Source organism: Ursus maritimus, unplaced genomic scaffold (genome assembly GCF_017311325.1).
Source record: "Ursus maritimus isolate PB19 unplaced genomic scaffold, ASM1731132v1 scaffold_12, whole genome shotgun sequence".
Lineage (NCBI taxonomy): Eukaryota > Metazoa > Chordata > Mammalia > Carnivora > Ursidae > Ursus > Ursus maritimus.
In genome coordinates this window covers 68,763,999-68,783,940 of record NW_024423564.1, presented here as the reverse complement: position 1 = coordinate 68,783,940, position 19,942 = coordinate 68,763,999, and the positions used below count along the sequence as shown (strand labels likewise).

At 53.3% G+C, this 19,942-nt stretch overlaps 1 protein-coding gene and 1 long non-coding RNA gene across 8 annotated transcripts in view; one reads left to right on the top strand and one right to left on the bottom strand.

Annotated features, from left to right (window-relative positions):
- The window catches only part of RNF220 (ring finger protein 220), a 212,723-nt gene that overhangs the window by 173,339 nt on the left and 19,442 nt on the right, over nucleotides 1-19,942 (top strand). For all 6 annotated transcript variants that reach the window (XM_040627381.1, XM_040627380.1, XM_040627379.1 and 3 more), the window contains exons 2-4: nucleotides 4,359-4,491; nucleotides 12,358-12,403; nucleotides 15,814-15,915. In XM_040627381.1, the coding sequence (XP_040483315.1) occupies nucleotides 4,359-4,491; nucleotides 12,358-12,403; nucleotides 15,814-15,915 (281 nt within the window). The remainder of the gene's footprint in view (nucleotides 1-4,358; nucleotides 4,492-12,357; nucleotides 12,404-15,813; nucleotides 15,916-19,942) is intronic.
- Nucleotides 5,997-19,783, bottom strand: LOC103670792. 2 transcript variants are annotated; one of them, XR_570672.2, is made up of 3 exons: nucleotides 19,645-19,783; nucleotides 10,396-10,683; nucleotides 5,997-6,633 (listed from the first exon to the last, which is right to left on the bottom strand). It is a non-coding gene; the product is annotated as an uncharacterized LOC103670792 (long non-coding RNA). The 2 variants fall into 2 exon arrangements; XR_005834179.1 differs by lacking the exon at nucleotides 5,997-6,633 and having other exon boundaries at nucleotides 8,536-10,683.

Genomic DNA, 19,942 nt, shown 5'->3' with positions numbered 1-19,942 from the left:
TCAGGCCCCTCTGCTCCCTGCTGTCCTCCTGCTTGGGGGACACCTGCGGCGGGCGGAGCAGCGGAGGTGGCGGCGCTGGCGGGAGGGAGGCGCGGTAATGAATGTGGACGGGAGGCGGAATGAGCGATCCATCTTTGCGTGGGAGGGGAGGGGGCCGCGGGCGTTCCCCCCACACACTCACACACTCAATCAGGCGCTGTCAGACCTCGGGCCGCCTGGCATTTTGGTGAAGAATCTCTCAGCTAAAAATTGTTGTCAGTCCCATTTCCTCGTTATCAGTGCAAGGGCTGAGGCAGCGCCCGGGGATTAACAGGAGCGGCGAGCGCCCGCACCGCCATCCGCCGCCGATAACACTGGGCCTCCCGCCTCACCTCCCCCATTCATCATCTTTAGCACTGACAGCCCGTCCGGGTCCCTGTCCCCAGTCCCTCATGCTTCCCACGTCTCCCCACGAGGCTGCTCAGCCTGCTACCTGACCTCCCCGTGGAGCTAGGCCTCCTGAAGAGGGACAAGTCAACTTAGGCCCGCATGACCTAGACCCACCTGTGGCAAAGGGCCTGGCCGGCTGGGGGGGAGGGGGGACAGGGGCAGGAATGAGGGCTGCTCAAGGAGGAGAGGATGCTTTCCGACAGCCAGCCTCTGGAGGGCTCGGTGTGCTTACCTGTGATGCTGGCATTGGCGTTGGAGAAGGGATTCCTACATTAGATGGGCAACCGCACTAGGGATTCCAGAGGCCTGGCCAGCCTGAGAAGGACTCTCAGATTCTGGTAACTGTGGAAGAGAAGGGCCAGGATGCCTACTCTCAGGCCTGGGAAGAGTAGGGGGCTGAGGACTTCGTTCCCACCCCTGCAAGACCACAGCCCCCTCCTCTTGGCCATTCCCAGCGGTTTTATGGCCCGTTTTATGGCCACTGTAATGGCCCAGGTCAAAAGCTTCAGGGAGCTGTATTCTGGGAATTATGCAAACGAGGAGCAGGCCCAGGGCCAGAGTATGGATTTTGTCATTAAACCTGGGCAGGCCATGTCGTTAGTGCAGTAAAACCCACGTCATGACCACAGGTCTCAATATAAAATTATAGGGAACACAGCGGGGGAGGGGAAACAGGGGGCCCATGGCCAGGCTGACACCTGCCACTCTAACCCCTGAGAAAATGGGGGTGGGATGGAGAGCATAGGCTTCAGGGTCACTCTGCTGATCCCTGTCAATGCTATTCCTAAAGCTCAAGCCAGGAAGAGGGCCCATTGTCCTGATGGGGAAACCGAGGCCAAGCTCAGAAAAGTAGATCTCTGTGGCAGCAAAGCAGATGAACTGCGAAACAAGTATATAGGAATGCTGATTCCTGGTCCCAGCCTTGGAGGGAAGACTCTGGGCTCTAGGAATCCCTAAGAGCCAGAGGTGGTGGCCCAGGCTAAAAGGGGCAGAACCCCTGATATTTCCACCTCAGCTCAGACCCCATGGCCTGGATCCTCCTCTTTGTCAGGTCTCCTCCCTTACCATTTCCCCCAGTCATGCCCCAGGCCCTGCCTCAATGATCCATTTCCACAGCCTTGTCAATTCTCCCTTATTCACCCCTCATGCCTTCCATCAGGCACTGCCTTCCCCTGGACCCTACCAACCACCCTCTGGCCCCTCCAGCCCCCACCCTGGAGCACCCGTTCGCACATCCCTCAGCCCTGGCCAGGGTGGCACTGGCTGGACCCACTGACCCTTCTTTGGCTTTCCTATTACTTTGTGATCTCCTTCAGGCCAAGAATATGTTTTATTTATCTCTGAACTCCGGTTTCTCCTAGAATAATGCCTGAAGTAAAATAATTGTTTAATAAATGTCTGCTGAGTGAATAAATACATGAAGTGTTGAGGTCATGAGCTGAGTACAGGGGTCACTATCCGGTTTGGAGGCCTCGGTTTCCCCTTCTGTAAAACAAAGGTAATGGCCTGCAGAATTTCTAGGGTCTCACTCACTTCTGAGATTCTCAGGCCGAATGATGTTCGAGGCAGAGCTGAGACTAGAATCCTTATCTGCCACCTTCCAGACCAGGCCACATCTGCTTCTTTTACTCAGAACTGCCTTCCAGCTGTCCTCTGAGCATCTGAGGCATGGCCACCAAGGCACATGATCAGTAGGACCCCTTTCCGTCCCAGAGACCTAAGCACACAGACTAGAGCCGCACCTACCCCACCGTGGCACACAGCAAGCCTCCACAGTGGACATCCCAGCTCTGTGAAGATCATCCGGCTTCTGGGACGATCTGCTCTTCTTCCTACAGCCTTTCCCTTCCTCTTTTCCTTTCCTTTGCTTCATCACTGCACATCTAGTCAATGTCAGGTCTGTTTCAATTGTCTATAAATATCAAGTTGGATAAGAAATGGCCTCTGCCCACAAGAAACTCACAACTCATTCATTTGCTCCCCTTCTCTGCCTGGAACCATTCTAAGGTGCAACTTACATTTCATTTCTTTGGTCAAGACTTCTCTTTTTTCACTCCTCAAAACACACACCCAGAATGAACTACTCCCTCCTTTGAGCTCTCAGATGACCCAGTCTGGGCTTCAGAGCTTTGACCATCCTCAACCTTGTGTCAAAGGGAGGTGGGTCCTGTGCTCAGTCTGGACTGGGAGCTCCTTCAGGCATGGGGTTGCTAGAGTTAGCAAATAAAAATACATGACCTCCAGGTAAATTTGACTTTTGGAAAAACAATGAGTAACTTTTAGCATAAGTACATGCCATGGAATATTTGGGACATATTTATACTAAAAAAGTATTCATTGTTTACCTGAAATTCAAACGTAACTGAGCATCTTGTATTTATTCTGGCAACCCAACTCAACCAGCCTGGTCCTTACTGGCATGGGCTTTATCTCTCTGAAAGCTAATTTTGACCCTCTCTGGACAACAGTGGGAAGAAGCAGCAGGGAGAAAGATCTTGGCTAAAGTTGAAGAAGTCTTTCTACAGTCGGCGTTTACGTGGACAGGCAAGGATGTTTCTGGAAGAATAGGCCCCCTCAAACCCACACCTTAAGCAGAGGGCAGAGGAGCACTGGGTGGCAAGAGTGACAGGGAGAGGGTGTAGGCTCCCCAAAGGGCATGCACTAGGCAACGTTCAGCCTCCTTCCTAGAATAGTGTGCTCTGATCACCATCAACAACAGAGACAGTGACAGAGTTGGGGCACAGTGGGGACAGAGTGCAGGCTCCCAGCTGGCCCACAAGCCAGCATAAGCCAGCACAATACCCACTTGTATTCCCATACAATTTCAAGGGTATTTTGGAGGGAGAAATCCAGAATCTGTTAGGCTTATAAGAGACCGATGAGGTTATCCATGTGAGAGGTAGTGAGACCCTCTCTATAGAGAATATAGATTCCAGGAATATTGAAGAAGCAGAATGGACTGGACCTGGTGGTTAAACAAATGTGAGAGGAAGAGTAAGGCAAGGGAAGGGGCCTCGGGGGAGGCGAAGGTTCCTGGCTCGGGTGACTAGGCGAGTGCAGGGGTCATTAACTAAGATGGGCAGTGCGGAAGGGGAGCACTTTTGTAAGGGGTGAAGAAGGTGAAGGACTTGTTTTTGGATCATTGAGTTTCAGATTCTTGGGGGACATCCAGGCATCGCTGTTCATTAGGCGCTTTGGTACAGAGGCCGAGAGAACCAGGGACGGATCTGGGGCAGAGACACAGATTCCGGAGTCTACAGGCACAGATGGGAGTTAGGGCCGTAAGAAGGAAAAAGATTATCCGGCATGCAGAATAGGGAGAGGAGAGGCTACGGGCAGAGTCCTGGGAAGGTGAGGAATGGGAGAGAACACTGCCCCAGAAGTCACATGGGTCCTTTCTGGGCTTTCCCACTCTGTGAGGGCCTCGAGGACAGGGACTAGATCTGATTATATTCTGTGGCCCCACTGCTCTGCCCTGGGGCTGGTTCAGCGTAGACCTCAGACCATGTTTGTTGAATGACTGCAGGAATGAATCCCCTTTCTCCCTCTTTTCTTCCTTCTCCAGATTTGGAGAATATGAAAGCAATGAGGAAAGGAGAGACAGAGGGGGCACTGAATATTCTGGGTGATGGGATGATTAAACCAAGACCTTCACTAACCTGTATGAAATGAAGTGATCCAGCTTTGGTTGCACAGAGCATTGTGTCCCGATAGATTTCCCAGAGGGGCGGCTGGCTAAGGAGGTGCCATTCATGGCCCCGAGCCACAGAGAAGAGTGAATGGTCATGGTCTCTGAGACCCTTGGGCTCAACCCGCCTCTAGGCCAGGAAGCACTGGGAAGCAGCAGGCTGGGACTGGAGGATTGGGACACTGGGTTTCTGTCCACAGACTAGCCCAGCTTATCTGTCTGTCTCTTCTTCCCTCCCCAGGTAAGAAAAAGGCAGCAGCATTGTTTGACAGCCAGGCCCCTATTTGCCCCATCTGCCAGGTCCTGCTCAGGCCCAGTGAGTTGCAGGAGCATATGGAGCAAGAACTGGAACAGCTGGCCCAGCTGCCTGCCAGGTAAGCCACTAACCAGGGGAGCCTGCTTGCTGGATGATTCCACTCAGGGTTCCAGACACCAGGGCCCGGGAACAGCCGCCTGGCCCGGTCGCCAGCCTCTAGGCAGAAGGCAAGGCCGTCCTGTTTTTCTCCTCTACTCTACTTTCAGTCCTCGGACCCTCCAGCCAAATGGTGATGCCTTTCCCTTCTTGCTGTATTTTCGGAGATGGGAAGAGAGTGACCCCTCTTCGGGCCTCAGCCTCAAAAGGGCACAAGAGGAGCTGGAAAGGGATGGGCCACTGCCATGGGCCTTGCACTGCCATGATAAGCCTCAGGGTAGAGTAGCAGAAGCAGGGTCTGGGCCTGGCAGCCTGACCAGAAGGGCGGCCTCGTGCTGCCATCCAGGGGAGTAAGCACTATTGTCTCTATGAATCTCAAGGTCTGAAAGGTGACAATCAAGAGTGAGCTCAGGTGGTGTCCCCCCCCCACCCCCACCCCCCCTCGACTCTACCTCCCTTCTCCCTGCCTGAAGGACCAGGTGGAGCCTCTTTGAGGGCCTTGTAGAAAAGCCAGATTATCAAAGGGACAGAGCAGGGGTGTAACAAATTACCCCAAATCTTAGCAATTTAAAGCAACCGTTTCATTACGCTGATGGAATCTGTGGGTTCAGGAATTCAGACAGAGCACAGAGGGGATGGCTTGTGTCTGCTCCAGGATGTCTGGGGCCCCAGCTGGGAAGACTCAATGGCTGGAGCCCCCTTCACTCCCATGTCTGGTGACTGATTCCGGCTATCAGCTGGGACCTCAGCTGGGGCTGTGACCAAAGCACCTACACTTGGTTTTTCCACGTGGCCTGGGCTTGCTCATAGCCTGGCAGCCTCCGGGTAGTCGGACTTTCTACATGGCAGCTTAGGACGCCAAAGCAAGTGTTCCAGTCGACGAGATGGAAGCTGGGTCACGTTTTACAACCTAGCCTCAAAAGTCACCTAATGCCACTTCCGCTGTTCTCTATCGGTCAAGGCAGTATCAGCCAGCCAGACTGAAGGGGAGCAGGCATACACCCCACCTTTTGATGGGAGAGTGGCAAGGTCATATTATAGGAGAGCACGTGGGATAGGAGACATGGTTGGTTGCAGCCCTCTCTGGAAGATACGTCTGCCAGAGGCGAACAGCCTGGCCCACCATTCCCAACCCCACCCACCCCTTGTTCAGTCCAAGTCATCAGACTTGACTGATCTTCCTTCTACCTTCTCACTTAATCCCCCTTGCAGGGTGCAGGAGATCCAGAGGTAAACCAGAACTGGTCCCACACCCAGAAGCTCATTGCATGAGAGTAAGGGGAGTGGGGCCATGGAACCTGTGAGGGGTAGAGGCTGCCCCATGGGAAGACCTGTGGGGCACGGAGAAAGCACCAACCCCAGCACAGAGCGGAGAAGACCCCCTATGGGAGGGGCGGCCTGAGCTGAATTTTGAAGGAAGAAGTATTAGTTATCTGTTGCTGTGTTACAAATTACCCTCAAACCTAGTGGCTTGAAACAACAAACATTTATTATCCACGGTGTCTATGGACCATCAGTTCAGGAACAGCTTAGTTGGGTAGTCGTGGGTAGTAGTGGCTTCCAGCTCAATGTCTCATGAGGCTGCAGTTAAGATGTCAGCCGAGGCTGCAGTCATCTGAAGGTCTGCCGATGACTTCGGGAGCCATTCCCAAGGTGGTTCCTCCACACATGGATCTCTCCATAGGACAGCTTGGGTTTCCCTATGACATGGCTGCTGACTTGCCACAGAGGAAGTGATCCCAGAGAGAGACTAAGGAGGACGCCACAATGCCTCATATGATCTAATCTCAGAAATCATACACTGTTGCTTCCAGTGTATTCCACTCAAGAGAGGAGAATTAAACTCTGTAAGCTCTACTTCTTGACAGGAGGAATATCAAAGAATTTGTGAGAATACTTAAAACTACCACAGAAGACTGTACAAATGATCAAAATAATAATCCTGTTTGAACACTCGCTATATGCCAAGTACTCTACATTGCATTAATGTATTTAATCTTCACAACAACCCTCTGGGTAGGTAATAAAAAATTATTAACTCCATTTTATAGATGGGGAAACTGAGGAACAGAGGGGCTAAGTGACTTCTCTACGGTTGCACGGCCTGTAAAGTGGTAAAGATAAGATTCAAATCCAAGCAATCTGACTGTAGTCCCATGCTCTTAAAAGCTCCCAGCATACACACACACCCCTGATCCCCCCCCCCCCCCCCCCCCCCCCCCCCCCCCACCACCTGGGCCTGGCCTAAAAGGGACACAGGGGGAAAAAAAGCCTTTTGGCAGTTGAGTTCCACACCTTGGCTGTCTGGGATGGTTTCTGGGTAATTTGCTTCCAATGGAGGACTTCCCCTCAATAAGAACAGAGACTAGAGGCAGAGGTGTGTGGAGGGACCTGCACCGCCCTGTCAAAGCTGTGGACCCCTAAGGATCTGAAAAATGGGGGCCCAACCGCTCTTTCTGCCTCCTCAGTGGGGGCCACACTAGAGCCTAGTCCCTGTGGCCCCACCCCTGTACTGCCCAGGGCATCCACATCTACCCACAGAAGTGCCCCCCAGCCATGATTCTGCACCAATTCCCCCTGCGCCCCCACATTTTCTCAGGGCACCCCCTACTTCCACACCCTTACCCCCACGTCCGTTTCCCCACCCAGAGCCCCCACATCTGCTCCGCCCATCACAGCTGGGTCTTGTGTCCCCCACTTCTGTGCCTCTCACGTCCAGGCCCAGCCCAGCACCCCCTAACCCCTGGCACGCCCCCCCTCACACCCGGTGTCTGACAGCCGGACAGCGGGATCTGCACAGCAAGTGAAATTCCCGTCGGATCGATAAAGCCGAAGCGCTGGCGGCGACGGGTCGATGGTTTTATCTGTCTCGGCCCCGCCGCGCCCGGCGCGCTGACAGTCCGACCGGCGGGCAAAGGCGTTCAAGGGCAGCCGCGCCCGCCGCCCCCTCCCCTCCCCTCTCCCGCCCTCCCCTCCCTGCGGCCGCTGCGCCCACCGGACTGAAGGCTGGACCGGCAGCCGCCGCCCTCGTGATTTATCTGGATTTTTAATTGGAAAAAATTTGCGAATTAATTGATTTCAGGAACTTGCCAATTAACATTGTAATTGGGTGCGTGATAAATTCCCAAGGAGCGTGTCAGCTCCCTCCGGGCTGAGGGCGCCGCAGAGCCCGGGTAGCTCGTGCGCGGGGAGGGCCCCAGCCTTGGCTGCCCTTGCCCCGCCCCTGCCAGCTGTCCGGGAGGCAGGAGGAGAGCAGCGGAAGTTGGGAAAAGATGTGGCACCTGGGCTCCTGAGACTCCTCCCTCCTCTGTCCCTGCACCGGCTCCCTGAGCCGGATGGGACCTTTGACCAGCCATTTCACAGACGGGGAATCTGAGTCCTGCAGGAGGGCAGAGCTTGGGTGCGCCTTGGCGTCCCCCATCAACGACATGTGGCCAGAGCCTTCCTCCCCAGCTCTCCAATCCTCTCCTTTCCCTTCCACTTCATGTTCCCTTCTCCCTGCTCCCCTCCCTTCTTCTTCTCTTTCATCCAACTTTCCCCTTCCTTCTCTTACCCCGCCTTTGCCTCTGCTCTCCCACCCCTCCCACAGCTTAGCTGGGAGTCTGTGGATGCTGCTGCAGGGTGCCTGTCCATCACTTGGGACGCCTCCCTCCGTCCCTGCCACATGGCTGCTCCCCCAGAAGGTCTTCAGGATGGGCCTGGTGTTGTGCCTTCTGCCTCCCTTTGCCCAACAGCACCGAGCAGCAACTTCCCCCCAACCCCCGCCCCCCCACAGGCTGCTATTTCAGACACAGCTGAGGACTCACACAGAGAAGCAGGGACCTCCCGGCTCCCCAACTAGGGCTGACTGGTTTTTACAGACACGGGCAGACATGCGTACATGACATACAGACACCCGTACACCCCCACATTCCAGCACACATGGATACACTCTCACACACACACACTCCTTCCCACAGGTCCATGGGCACTCAGACACCTACAGGAAGAAGAGTCAGAACTCCTGTTGGCAAAGCACTTCTACTTTTCAAAGTATTTTTACATTCAAGATCCGAGGCTGTGTCCACACACCCTCCTTCAGCCCGGCCTCCCCTTTCTCAGTCCTGCACAGGAGCGCAAACAGACCCCAGGACTCCGCTACTTAGAACATGGAGGGCAAAGTTAGATTAAGGACAGACTGTAGGGGGCTTTCAGGCCTGGAGGGTTGTCCTAGATGCACTGGGGAGTCAGAATATTGGTTAGCCGCAAGAAACTTGACCAGATTGCGAAAGTGTAGGAAAATCACTCTGCAGGCCAGTGTGGAGCATGAATTGGGGGTAGAAGCTAGGAGGCAAATGAGGAGGGTGGGCAGGGTCTGAGGGACAGATGATGAGCTGACCCACTGACCTGGGACAATGGCAGTGGCTGTGGAAACAGAGAAGTGGGAATGATGAGAGACTGGTGGAGGAAGAGAATTTAGGTGATTATTCACAGGGTACTTACTAGGAAGAGCTTTCTGACCTGGCTGACCAGAAGGGTGATGATGGCAGAGAAGCAAATTTCTGAGGAAAGGAGGAGACAATGAGGGTTGTGGGCATGCTAAGCCTAAGATGTCTCTGAGATGGTGATGGGGTAGAGACTGGATGTGTGCAGACAGACAGGCAGCAACATACAGGGGAGCTGAAGATTGGAGGGTGGTGGGAAGTGGCCCCCAGACTTCTCTGTGGCCCTCAGGCAGGAGTTTCCACCCAGAGAAAGGAAAGAGCAGTAGACATGGAGAGATGGCACAGAGCTGCAACTGAGGTGTGGCTTGGTGAGGCCTGAGCCTGGAGACCTTTCCTGGGAGGCTTCCAAAGCCACTTTGAGATCTGGCCTCTAGGACGGGAAGCCAGCTCTCTGGTCAGTGCTTTGAAAGTGCTGAAAGGAGCCACAGGGAGGCTGGGTGACTCTAGAGAGGCGGGGTATGGAGATGGCAGTGCCCCCACCCCCACTTAAGCCTTATTTAAGGCCGGCCTCGGTGTTTGGTTGGGTAATGAACTAGATAAACAATTCCCCAAATAGATTAAAACGAAGTGTAACTTACAAAGGCGGCTGGTGATGATGGTTTATTCCCCGGGCAGCACACCATTTCTTTATTTCCAAGGATAATTCAGTGTAAATCACCTTAATTAAAAGTGTCAGCCCAGCCCATGAATATTGTACTTAGGAACGCGTTTCCTGGGTCCCAGTTATAATTTAAAACCCATGGATCACTAGGCAGCGAGTGACTGAGAAGGGAGGAAATCGTTGGGGGCGGGCTGTGGAAACAGGGAGGGACGGAAGGCAGAGGAGCCGGTAAGCTGGGCAGAGCCAGTCCGCCTGTAGCTCCGAGGCTAGGACCTCCCCTTTCGGTGGCAGACTTTTCACCAGACTCCTGTCCCTGGGGGGACCAAGCACCATAGGAGGTAATCAGGTTGTTGCCAGAAGGGTAGGGTGGGGTGGGGGCACTTGTTCAGAGAGAGGGAAGGAGACTGAGGCAGGATCAGTCCAACTTAAGGGGAGGGGAAGAGTATTGGCAAAGGGAGAGGCTGGACATTCTCACCCTAGATGTCCTCATTTCTAATCACCAGCAGAGTAAACTAAAGCCCAGAGTCAGTGCCATGTTCCCAAAGTAGACAGAGAAAAAGAACTCCAAGCTCTGTCCTCTAGCCTAACCCCTGAGTATCTTCGGGAAGCTGTGTGAGCCATGGAAAAGCAGCACTTTGGACTCGGTCCGACAGGAACCCAAATCCCTGAACCCTACATGGACTGTGTGAACACAGAGGTGTCACTTAACCTCTGTTAGTAAACTTTGTAAAGTTTTTGTGAAGATTAAATTGAGAACACATATAAAATACCTGGCCCATACCTGCTAGACCCGTCCCACGCAGTTGGCGCACAATCATTGCTCACTCTTTCCTTTTCGGTCCCAACCTGATCCTGCTCAGACAAAGCTCAGACCTCAGGCCAGGGGTTCCGTGAGAACAGTGTTACACAGTAGCTGCCTCATTTCTGTACCTGTCCAGACACAGGTGCAACGGGATGTCGGTCCTTGTTGACTGAGTGAAGGAAGGCTCAAAGCCACGAAGTCACCAACTCGTTGCCCCTCAGGAGCAGCTCAGTTTCCTCTCTGTATCCCCGTTGCCTAGATCAGGGCCTGGCAGGGAGCAGGAATACAGGGACTGTTCAGGAACCAAATGGAACTGAGTGGAACCTGGTCAGGCTGTCCTTCCCAGGCTGGGATGCCCGCACCGTGTGATCACCCAGACGGACGGCTCTGTGTTTACACGCACGCGGCCGCTGAGCCACGTGGCCTCTGCACTGATGCGTGTGTCTGTGTGGGGGTGTGTCCCCACGTGTCCGCATGTGTGGGTGTGTGAGGATCTGGGTGCATGTCCGTGCATGTGGGTGTCTGCACGTCTGCACGTATTTCTGTGGATGCTGGTGCCTGAGCAGCTCTTCACCCACGTCTGGGTGACTGTTGTGAATGGGTCTTTATTCACAACATGTTGAGCCTCTGGGGGTGACCACATGGGTCTGAGTGGCTGTTGACAGAATTACAGACAGTGGATATGTGTGTATTTGCCTTTATAACAGGGTTTCTCAACCTCAGCACTATTGACATTTGGGGCCAGATGATTCTTCGTTTCGAGGGGCTGTCCCATACATTGTAGGATGGTTACTATCCTCTGTCCACCAGACGCCAGTAGCAAACTCCCTGCCCCCAGAGATGACAATCAGAAAGGTCTCCAGACATTGCCAAATGTCCCCTGGGGGACCACGAGGACTTACCTGAATCTGCCTAAGCCTTTGCTCACAGGGTGTGTCTATATCCCACCCTGTGGGTGTTCCCTGGGGGCCCCACGCATTCTGCCTTGGGTGTGTGTCTGTGTGTCTTTTGTGCCTTACAGACGGCTCTGTGGGTGTTCTCTACCTGCGTAGCTTGTAGGTATCTGTGCAGGGACATGCATGTATGTGTGTGTGTGTGTGTGTGTGTGTGTGTGTGTGTGTGTGAGTGCACGTGCATGAATGTGTGAGCACAGATGTGGTGAGCACAGTGGGGGCAGCAGGGAGGGAGGGACAGGAACAGGGATATTAATGTTTCTGAAGTGGATCTGATTTGATACGTCTTGTTCCATTGTCAGCATCTGTTTAGCAGGGATTTGTAATACTTTGTGGCTCTGGATCACTCATGCTTAGCGCGGGATGTGGCCTTGCATACCAATTTTGTTATTAAACACAGTCCTCGCCTCCCCCACAGCCCATCCATCACCTCCCGCCCCCCCGCCCCCGCCTGCTCTGAGCCGCCCACCATATTTCAGGGCCCAGCTCCCGCCCGCCTGCCGCGCCCGATGCCGGAGGGCCTGGGGCTGACAAATTGAATCAGGGGGAGATCATTCCTGGCCTAACGCAGTTTGCAGCGTGTTGGAGGGAGAATTGACAAGAGCCATGTCAGCTCCATCACCCCAATCCCATAGGAGCTAAGAGCAGGCTGGGGACAGGAGGTGGAGGGAAGGGGGCATCCAGCACATGCAGAATCCTCAGGGCTGATACCAGGAGTCAGGTAAAGCCCCTTTCCTCAGATTCAGGAGGGAGCCTAACAGGCCTAGTGTCTATGCTCCCCTCCCAGGGGCCAGCTCTTGCCACTGGTCCCCGATGGAGGCTCAGCTAGTCAGGGTCAGCTGGGGTTGAATGGCCTTGGTAGAGCTTGGCTGCACGGGGCTCGGCTAAGCTAGCTGTGCCTTCTCTTTTGGGGTCTTCTTGCTATTCTTCTCTTGCATGCCCTGGGCAGCAAGTGGGATGGTCACCCTGTTTTCTTCTTTCTTGGCAGCAAGAATCCCCTTCTGAAGGATGCCATGGCTCCAGGCACCCCCAAGGTAGGTGGACAACTGTGTGTTTCGCTCCTACCCATCCTAACCTAAGCCTACCCATAACTAATTCCTCTTGAGGAAAAGGAGCTCTTCCTGGATCCCCAACTGTCTCCAGGGTTTGATTGTCAGCCTGAGGCCGAGGGCTGCCCTGTGTGCTTGAGTGTGTGTGTGTGCGTGCGCGCACGCACGCATGTGTATGTAGTCTGAGTGTAAGCCAGGGTATGTTCATCTGACTTCTTCCTCTTCCAGTCAGGACAGGGGTCAAAGCTAAGAATGACCTGGGGGCATAGGGGACTCAGCCACTAAGACTCAGAGGAGGAAGTTGAGCTGTTGCAGGTAAAGAAAAATACAGAAGTGCAGGTCGAGACAGAGAGTGCACAGGCCTTCGAAGCCAGGCCATGGTGTATGTGTGTGTGTGCACGTGTGTGTATGTGTGTGTACTTTGTCCGGAGCGCAGCAGGGAGCCAGGGAGGATGCTGGGCTCATCTGGGGAGTCAGTCTGCCCCCTCTAATCAGAAACTATGGGAGAGAGGTTTGAGAGCATCAGACGGAGAAAGGAAAAATGAAGGGCAAGTAGCTCGCACGAAGGAGGGGCCAGAGAAGACTTAGCACAATGACAGGATTTGTACCAAGAACTCCCATAAGTGGCCCTAGAGGCGGATGGTACTGCTTCCTCAAAGGTAATGATTTTGAGGGAGTGGGGACCTGGGGAGAAGAACTAGACCCTACTCACTGAGTGTCCCCTTCCTCACCCTCAGTAAGGCACCATCCTTTCTTAAGAGTTCTCAAAATGACTCGTAAAGGCAGGAATCCCTGGCCCTTTTTATAGGGAGTGAGGAGTGCGTGTTAAAGCTTCAGAAATGGATGAAATCAGTCAGGAGGAGTGCACAGAGAAATTAGAGCAAAAGCCAAGAACAGACTCTGGGGCCCCCTGCATTGGGGGGTCAAGATAAGATACGGGCACCAGGAAAGGGGCAGAGGAGGAACAATCACAAGTTAGGAGGGGCCCAGGAGAGCCTGGTACCCCAGACTCCTAGGGGAAAAAAGTTCCAAAACGTACGGGGTGGTCAGCAGTCGAAGAGAGGAAGTCTGGAGAAGGGGGCCATTGCATTGAGAAGCCTTAAAGGCACTGGCGACACCTGAGAGGGTAGTTTGGAGAAAAGGAGCTGGAGCAATAAGACGACCCCCAAGCGTTGGCCCAGCTCCCCCGGAGGCCTTAGAAGGGGTGGGAGTGGATTTTGCACTTTCATTCAGGAAATCACTCAACACAGAAAGTTGGACAGAGGCGGGGCAGGGACAGATGTAGGCCCTGTCCAAGGAAGCAAAGCCCTCCAGCCCTAAAGAGAAAAGGTGGGGGTTGCCACGCAGCCACGGACCATGCAGGTGGGGAGCCCCGCTCGTGGAGGTTGGACCCGCCTGTAGCATTCAGTGGTCATGCTCAAGGAAGGTAGGCCGACCGCGGCCACCCGACGCCTGACGCCGGAGCGTGGCTGTCAGGGCTAGGCACCGGACCCCAGTGAGGCCTGTGCTCTAAGGACAAACAGATGCCATCCACGTCCATACCTGGCCCCGCACAGACGCAGATGCGTATACAACTGAGGTCAGAAGACTCACACAGGAAGTCTCAAAACACGTGTGGATCCTGCCACCACTGACACAGGCATGTTGATAATCGGACTCAGAGGCGAGGACCCGGGCTCGCCCACTTCCAGATTCATGCTCATGCCCCCAAAGCTGACCATTTCAGGGTTTATGCCCTGCCTGTGGCTGAGGCTTTAGGGAAGCGGGCCATGGGCGGAAGAGGCGTGAGGTAGAAGGTTCAAGCCAGAGACTGAGAGGACGGGGGAGAAGGAGGGAGGGAGGAGGAGGAGAGGGCAAGGGGGCCTTAGACAAGATTGATGGCCTCATTGCCATTAAGAAAAAAATTAGCCGGTGGCGGCTATCATATTAAAGGGTGAAGAAGCCGTGAATTATTTTCTTAAAGATCTTATCGCTTACAATGATAATTTTACCTTCCAAAAGGCCACTTTTAATGAGGCGAAGAGCCAGGCAAAAAGTCATGATTTAATGCCGGGATTTTTTTTTCAAAACACATTTTACTGCTTTTTGGTCCATGTTTAAAAAGCGCCAGTGACCTTTTTTTATTCTGCTTGCCCCAGGTGTAATGCTGGGGCCTCTCAGGGCTTCTAACCTAGAGAGAATGAGAGAGAGAGAACGCATACAAGAGCGAGCTTTCTCGGGGGGGGGGACAGGGACCCCCACATTGTTCCCCCCCCCCCAAGCATCCTCCCTGGGACCAGAGAAGGAGAAGGACATCGCCTGAAAGCCCACCTCAGCCTGCACTGGGTCTGGCTGGGCGAAGAAAGGGCTCCAAGTTGCAGGCCCTGCCCAGGCTCTTTCCTCCACCAGCTCTTCGGGACAGGCTGAGTCAGGGAGCCCTGCCAGGCCAGCAGCTGCCCTCCCCTCCCATGGCCCTTGCCTGAGGATGTGCAGCTTGGCCACCGCATGCGGGTCACATCCTAAGGCTCGGTCGGAGATGAAGGATAAATGGCTGCTCCATCTTTCCCAAATTGCTTTCTTTGGGCTGTCACTGGCGATTTGGCATGGTTTCTAGGCTGGGGAGGCCTCCTAGGGAATTGTATGCTTCCGGCTCCGAGCTGTGCAGGCTGGAGAGGGTGGGGGAAGGAAGTAGGGATTGCTTTCAGGCCTCCAGGCCCCCCGTTTGCAGCTGAACAGGCCTTGGCAAAAGCCGGCTGAACGTGCCATGTGGTATTTAGAATTGTGGCGCTCGCACACAATGTAAAGCAGACAGTTTATTAATCTAAACTGCAGGCGCATGTAGGAGAGGCCGCACAGGACTGACGTGGGGGGGTGAGTTCTGCTGGGGTTCTTGCTGGGGTCACTGCCGCAGCGCGAGGATAAATGGACCCAGCGTACATCCCTAGCTGCATGCGGGAAACTCATACACACTATTTAATTTACTGTCTCCGTAGCAGGGCTGCCGTCAGCCTGTATTAGGGGCCGGCAGGGCAGCAGCTATGTGGCTTTACCCCCAACCCTTCAGGGGGGGTCCCTGCTTGCTAAGGGAGAACAAAGCATGTATAATCTCAGCCCACTGGGAGTGGGCAGGGAGTCATGCCCCACTGGGGCAGAGATTACCTGGAGTCTGGGAGGTTCGGACCCTTTTGGAGGTCTCTACCCATTCCTAGAATCAAGTCACACCCTCGTCTCCCACAGCCACACCCCTGGGGCCCTAACACCTGCCTGCCTTCAGAGTCTCAAGAGTGGCTGAGACTACCCCTCTGCCTTCCCCTCTGCCCCTCTCCCCGGAGCTCCACTGGACTAGGGACTCAAGGGGACTGACTGACTGCAGGTCTCCTTTGGCCTGAGGCGACATGTTCTTTTTCTCCTTCCAGTCCCTCCTGTTGTCTGCTTCCATCAAGAGAGAAGGAGAGTCTCCAACAGCGTCACCACACTCCTCCGCCACTGACGACCTGCACCACTCAGACAGATACCAGGTGAGCGGGGGGTGGGTGAGCGCCAGAAGGAAGCTCACGTGGATGAGAGCTCAGAGGGGCCTGCCTGGGGTTAACGCCTCCCCTCCTTGAAACTGTATTTGGTTCCCTCTGCGTCCAGTGCCCCTAACTGAACCTACAAGGCACAGGTGTCAGGGAATGGGCCTTCAACAGATGGGTTTTAAAGAGTGATGCCAAGGTCACCTGGGTTCTGGTGAGCTCTGAGCACGTCTGAAGCGTCCCGTTCATCAAGACGTATCCTATGTGGTTTCGTTTCATGAGGGACTCAGAGACATAGCCCCAAATCCCCTGAAGACTTCAGACTTCAAAACCAGGATCCCTTGAGCAAATAACTATTCAATCCTGCCAAACCTTGGTATCAGACCCAGAGAGAGGCAGGCAGGCATTGCTTGTGAGTGCCTTCGGCAAACAGGAAGGGAGTAATCACACAGTCCCAAAGATCACAGCAAGAGGGGGCCTGAGGGTAACATCCTAGCTCTATATGGATCTCCTTTGTGATAGGAAAGAGAAAGAACCCCCCCAGAAGCATCTGTCTGAAGAGAGACAGAGTCCTGCCCTTGGGAGCCCCAGTCAGATGGAAGAAAACGGGGCCCTGTTCCAAGAAACATTTGTCTAAATGGCATTAGGGCTTCTCAGGGAGCCCCGGTGTGAAAGGAGAAAACAGCTCTGACTCAGAGCCCTGATCTGATGTGGAAAGACAAGGCAGCAGGGACCTATAATCCCAGATAAAGGGCCTGGGTCACTGCTGGCACACAGGAAGCCTTTGTTGGAATTAAGAGATGTTCTCCTTGGGCCCCCTTTCCTCCCAACTGATACAGCCTGGCATCAAGGTACAGGGCTTAGGGAAGGGAGTGGACACCAACCTCCATGGGCATCTCCTGTGCTGGGTGTCTCTATATGGGACTCAAACTGCATAGCCCAAAGTGCTAGCCCTGGGGAAGGATCCCCACTCGCATAAACCTCAGTTTGAGAAAGGCAGCCCAGTCCAGCCCCTGGGAAACATTGCTCTCACCCAGACAACCCTAGTGTAAAGTGGAGAAATGACCCAACCCCAGGGAATTCTGGTCTGCTGGGAGACAAGGCTCTGTACCAGAGAGTCCACTCCAAAGGGATGGACGGAGCCCTGCCCTTACGGGGCATCCCACCACCTTCTCTACTTTGGTCACAGCATTCAGCCTCAGTACCTGCCGAACTAGGAAAAGAACTACCACCGGGCAAAGGCACAGCACCGAGGTCTTCTGTGGTTTAAGTTCAACTCGTATTTCCAGCTGCCATTCCTGCTACTGCCCTCCATGGAATTAATGCCAACCACTCCCTCCCTGATTGTGCCATTCCATTCTTGCCTGCACACTTTTACATATGCTATTTCTTCTAGTGGGACGATTTTACCCCACCCCTTCACATTTCTATTTATCCTTCAATATCCTGCCCCAATACCATCTCCTCCAGGAAGCATTTCTGGATTAGCTATCTCTTCTCATGACCCCTGTATGTTCCTATGATTGCCCTTACCATACTATATTGTGATCACCTGTTTAGCTATGTTTCCATTATTTACTGATGTATAAAAAGCCAACTCAAAACTTAGTGGCTTAACACAATGTATTATTTCTCATGGTTTTTTTTTTTTCCGTTGACTGGGCCTTTCCTCATTCATGCAGCTCATTCAGCTGGAGGATTGACTAGGCTGGAAAGCCTCACATTCTGGGAGACCAGGATGCCTTGGTTGTCTTCCATGTGGCCTCTTATCCTCCAGTAGGTTAGATCAGCTTCCTTACTTGGCAGCGTTGCACCAAAAGGGCGGAGCCAAAACTGCAAACCCTCCTGAGGCCTAGACTCTGGAACTCACACATCAACTTGGCAAAACAAGTCACAAAGCTAACCCATAATCAAGGGATGAGGAAATACAGCTCTTGACAGAAGGAGCTGCAAAGAGTTGTGGCCATATTTAATATATGGCAATGGATTGAGCATGACTGTTTCACTAGACTGGGAGTTCCTCCAAGGCAAGGATCTTGTCTCATCCTTCTTTACTCCCTTCCTGTACTCAAACATGCTCAGCCCAGTGTCCTTGCCTTCAAGGTGTTAGATTTGCAATTAAATAATTATAGCCCAGTGTTTTAAGTGCTGTGACAGTCAGAAATAAGTTTCTGGGACAGCACAGTGTAAAGAGGGGCAAATCAGAGCAAGCTTCACGGAAGAGCTAACAAGGGTGTCAGAGGAGAAGTAGGAGTTCACTTTGGTGGACAAAGAAGGAGGTCTGCCATTTCAAGGCAACCAGGTGTGCAAAGGGCATAGAGGTGTAATAACACAGAATGATGTATGTGGGGGCGCGCTAGCAGTTCAGTTTTGTTAGCACATAAAATACAAAGGGAATTGGTAGTAGGTGATGCTGAAAACACCCCAGGGACTAGCTGGGTATCCCATCCTCTGATCTTTACACAACGCCTGGCACGTACTGGCTGGTCAATTATGTTGGAGTTTTTGTTTTTTGTTTTTTAAATCATCAGACTAGGTCTTGAAAGCAGGAGGTATTGGTTTCTGGTTTGGATTCCCATTCACATAGCCCCTGCTGGGTTACCTAACCCCCTTAAACACAACCTCATTTTACCCTCATAGCAAGTGTGCAGGCTAGGATTCGTTGCCCCCAATTTATTGCTAAGGAAACAGGCCTAGAGAGGGGATGTGACTTTTTTGGGAACACATAAATGAGGAGTAACAGAGTCAGAACTTGAACTGGAATCTCTCTGGCCCTGAATCCTTGACTGTTTCCCAGCCCTGCACTGGTCTCAGGGGATTCCCTCAGAAATACCCTTCTCCGCTTCCCACTGATACCTCCCGCATGCTAGACCCTGTGCTAGGTGACTGGATAGAGATGACCCCACCCCCAGTAGAAGGGACACACATGTAAATAATCACAATATACAAGATCAGAGGGAAGCCAAGGGATGGTGAAAAGTCAGAGGAGGCAACTAACCCAACCTTTGGGGAAAAGTGAAGCCTTCCACAGTCCTGAAGGGTGAACAACCGTTAACCAAGCAGCAAATATGGAGGCTTGGAGGATAATCTAGTCCAGAGTCCAGAGCATGGAGTGCTCAAAGAACTACAGTTAGCCCTGCAAAGGTAGTGTCAAGATGGCAAAGGGAGAGAGCAAAAGTGGTAAAAGAGTCTGAAGAAAGGTCACATAAGGCCTGTATGCCATGCCGCAGATCTCCTAGGTGGAGAACCATTGAAGGATTTAAAGAAGTGGAGGGGGGGAGGGAGACAGGGTCAATTTTGTACAATACAAATATCACGTTGTGCGTAGTCTGAAGGATGGGTCGCAGGGAGAGAAACTGAAGACCAGAAGGCCAGATAAGCGACAAATTTTGAGAGCTCCCAAGACCATGATCTAGAGCAGTGACATCCAGGACACTGAAGAAACATGCTATGCCAAGCGCTATGCAGGGCCCTGGGTTCACCCATCCGCCTCACACATGGCCCCAACCCTGGAGTGGGCACTCCACCGTAAAACTTTTATGAGCTACAACGAAGACAGAGATGGAAGTACTTTAACGGGAGGAAAAGATATTTTTGCTTAGGCCTGGAAAGATGAGTAAGAGATACACAGAAGTGGAGATGAGAACATTTAAGAGACCTTTAAAGATAGACTCTCCGGCATCTAAAGTTGGACTGAGTGTGAGGAATGACGGAGGGTGGGGCCAACGATACCTCTCACGTTTCCGGTGTGGGCACACCTGAGTGGATGGTGGTATCCACTTCCGAACCGAGCACGCAGGAGGAAAGCGGCTGTTTGGGGGGATGTCGAGTTTCGAGTTGGCCGCGTTGGCGGGAGGTGCCTGTGAAACCTCCAGGGGCTGTCCGACAGAGAGCTGAAATGGGAATCCTCTAACAGCGGGACTACAAAAAGGCTACGGGCTGGGGGAGGGACAGTTTGGGACATTCGGTGGAATCGCCCAGAGGCGACCCGCAATCCACACGCTTCCTCCCCACCAAACCGTTCCCCGCG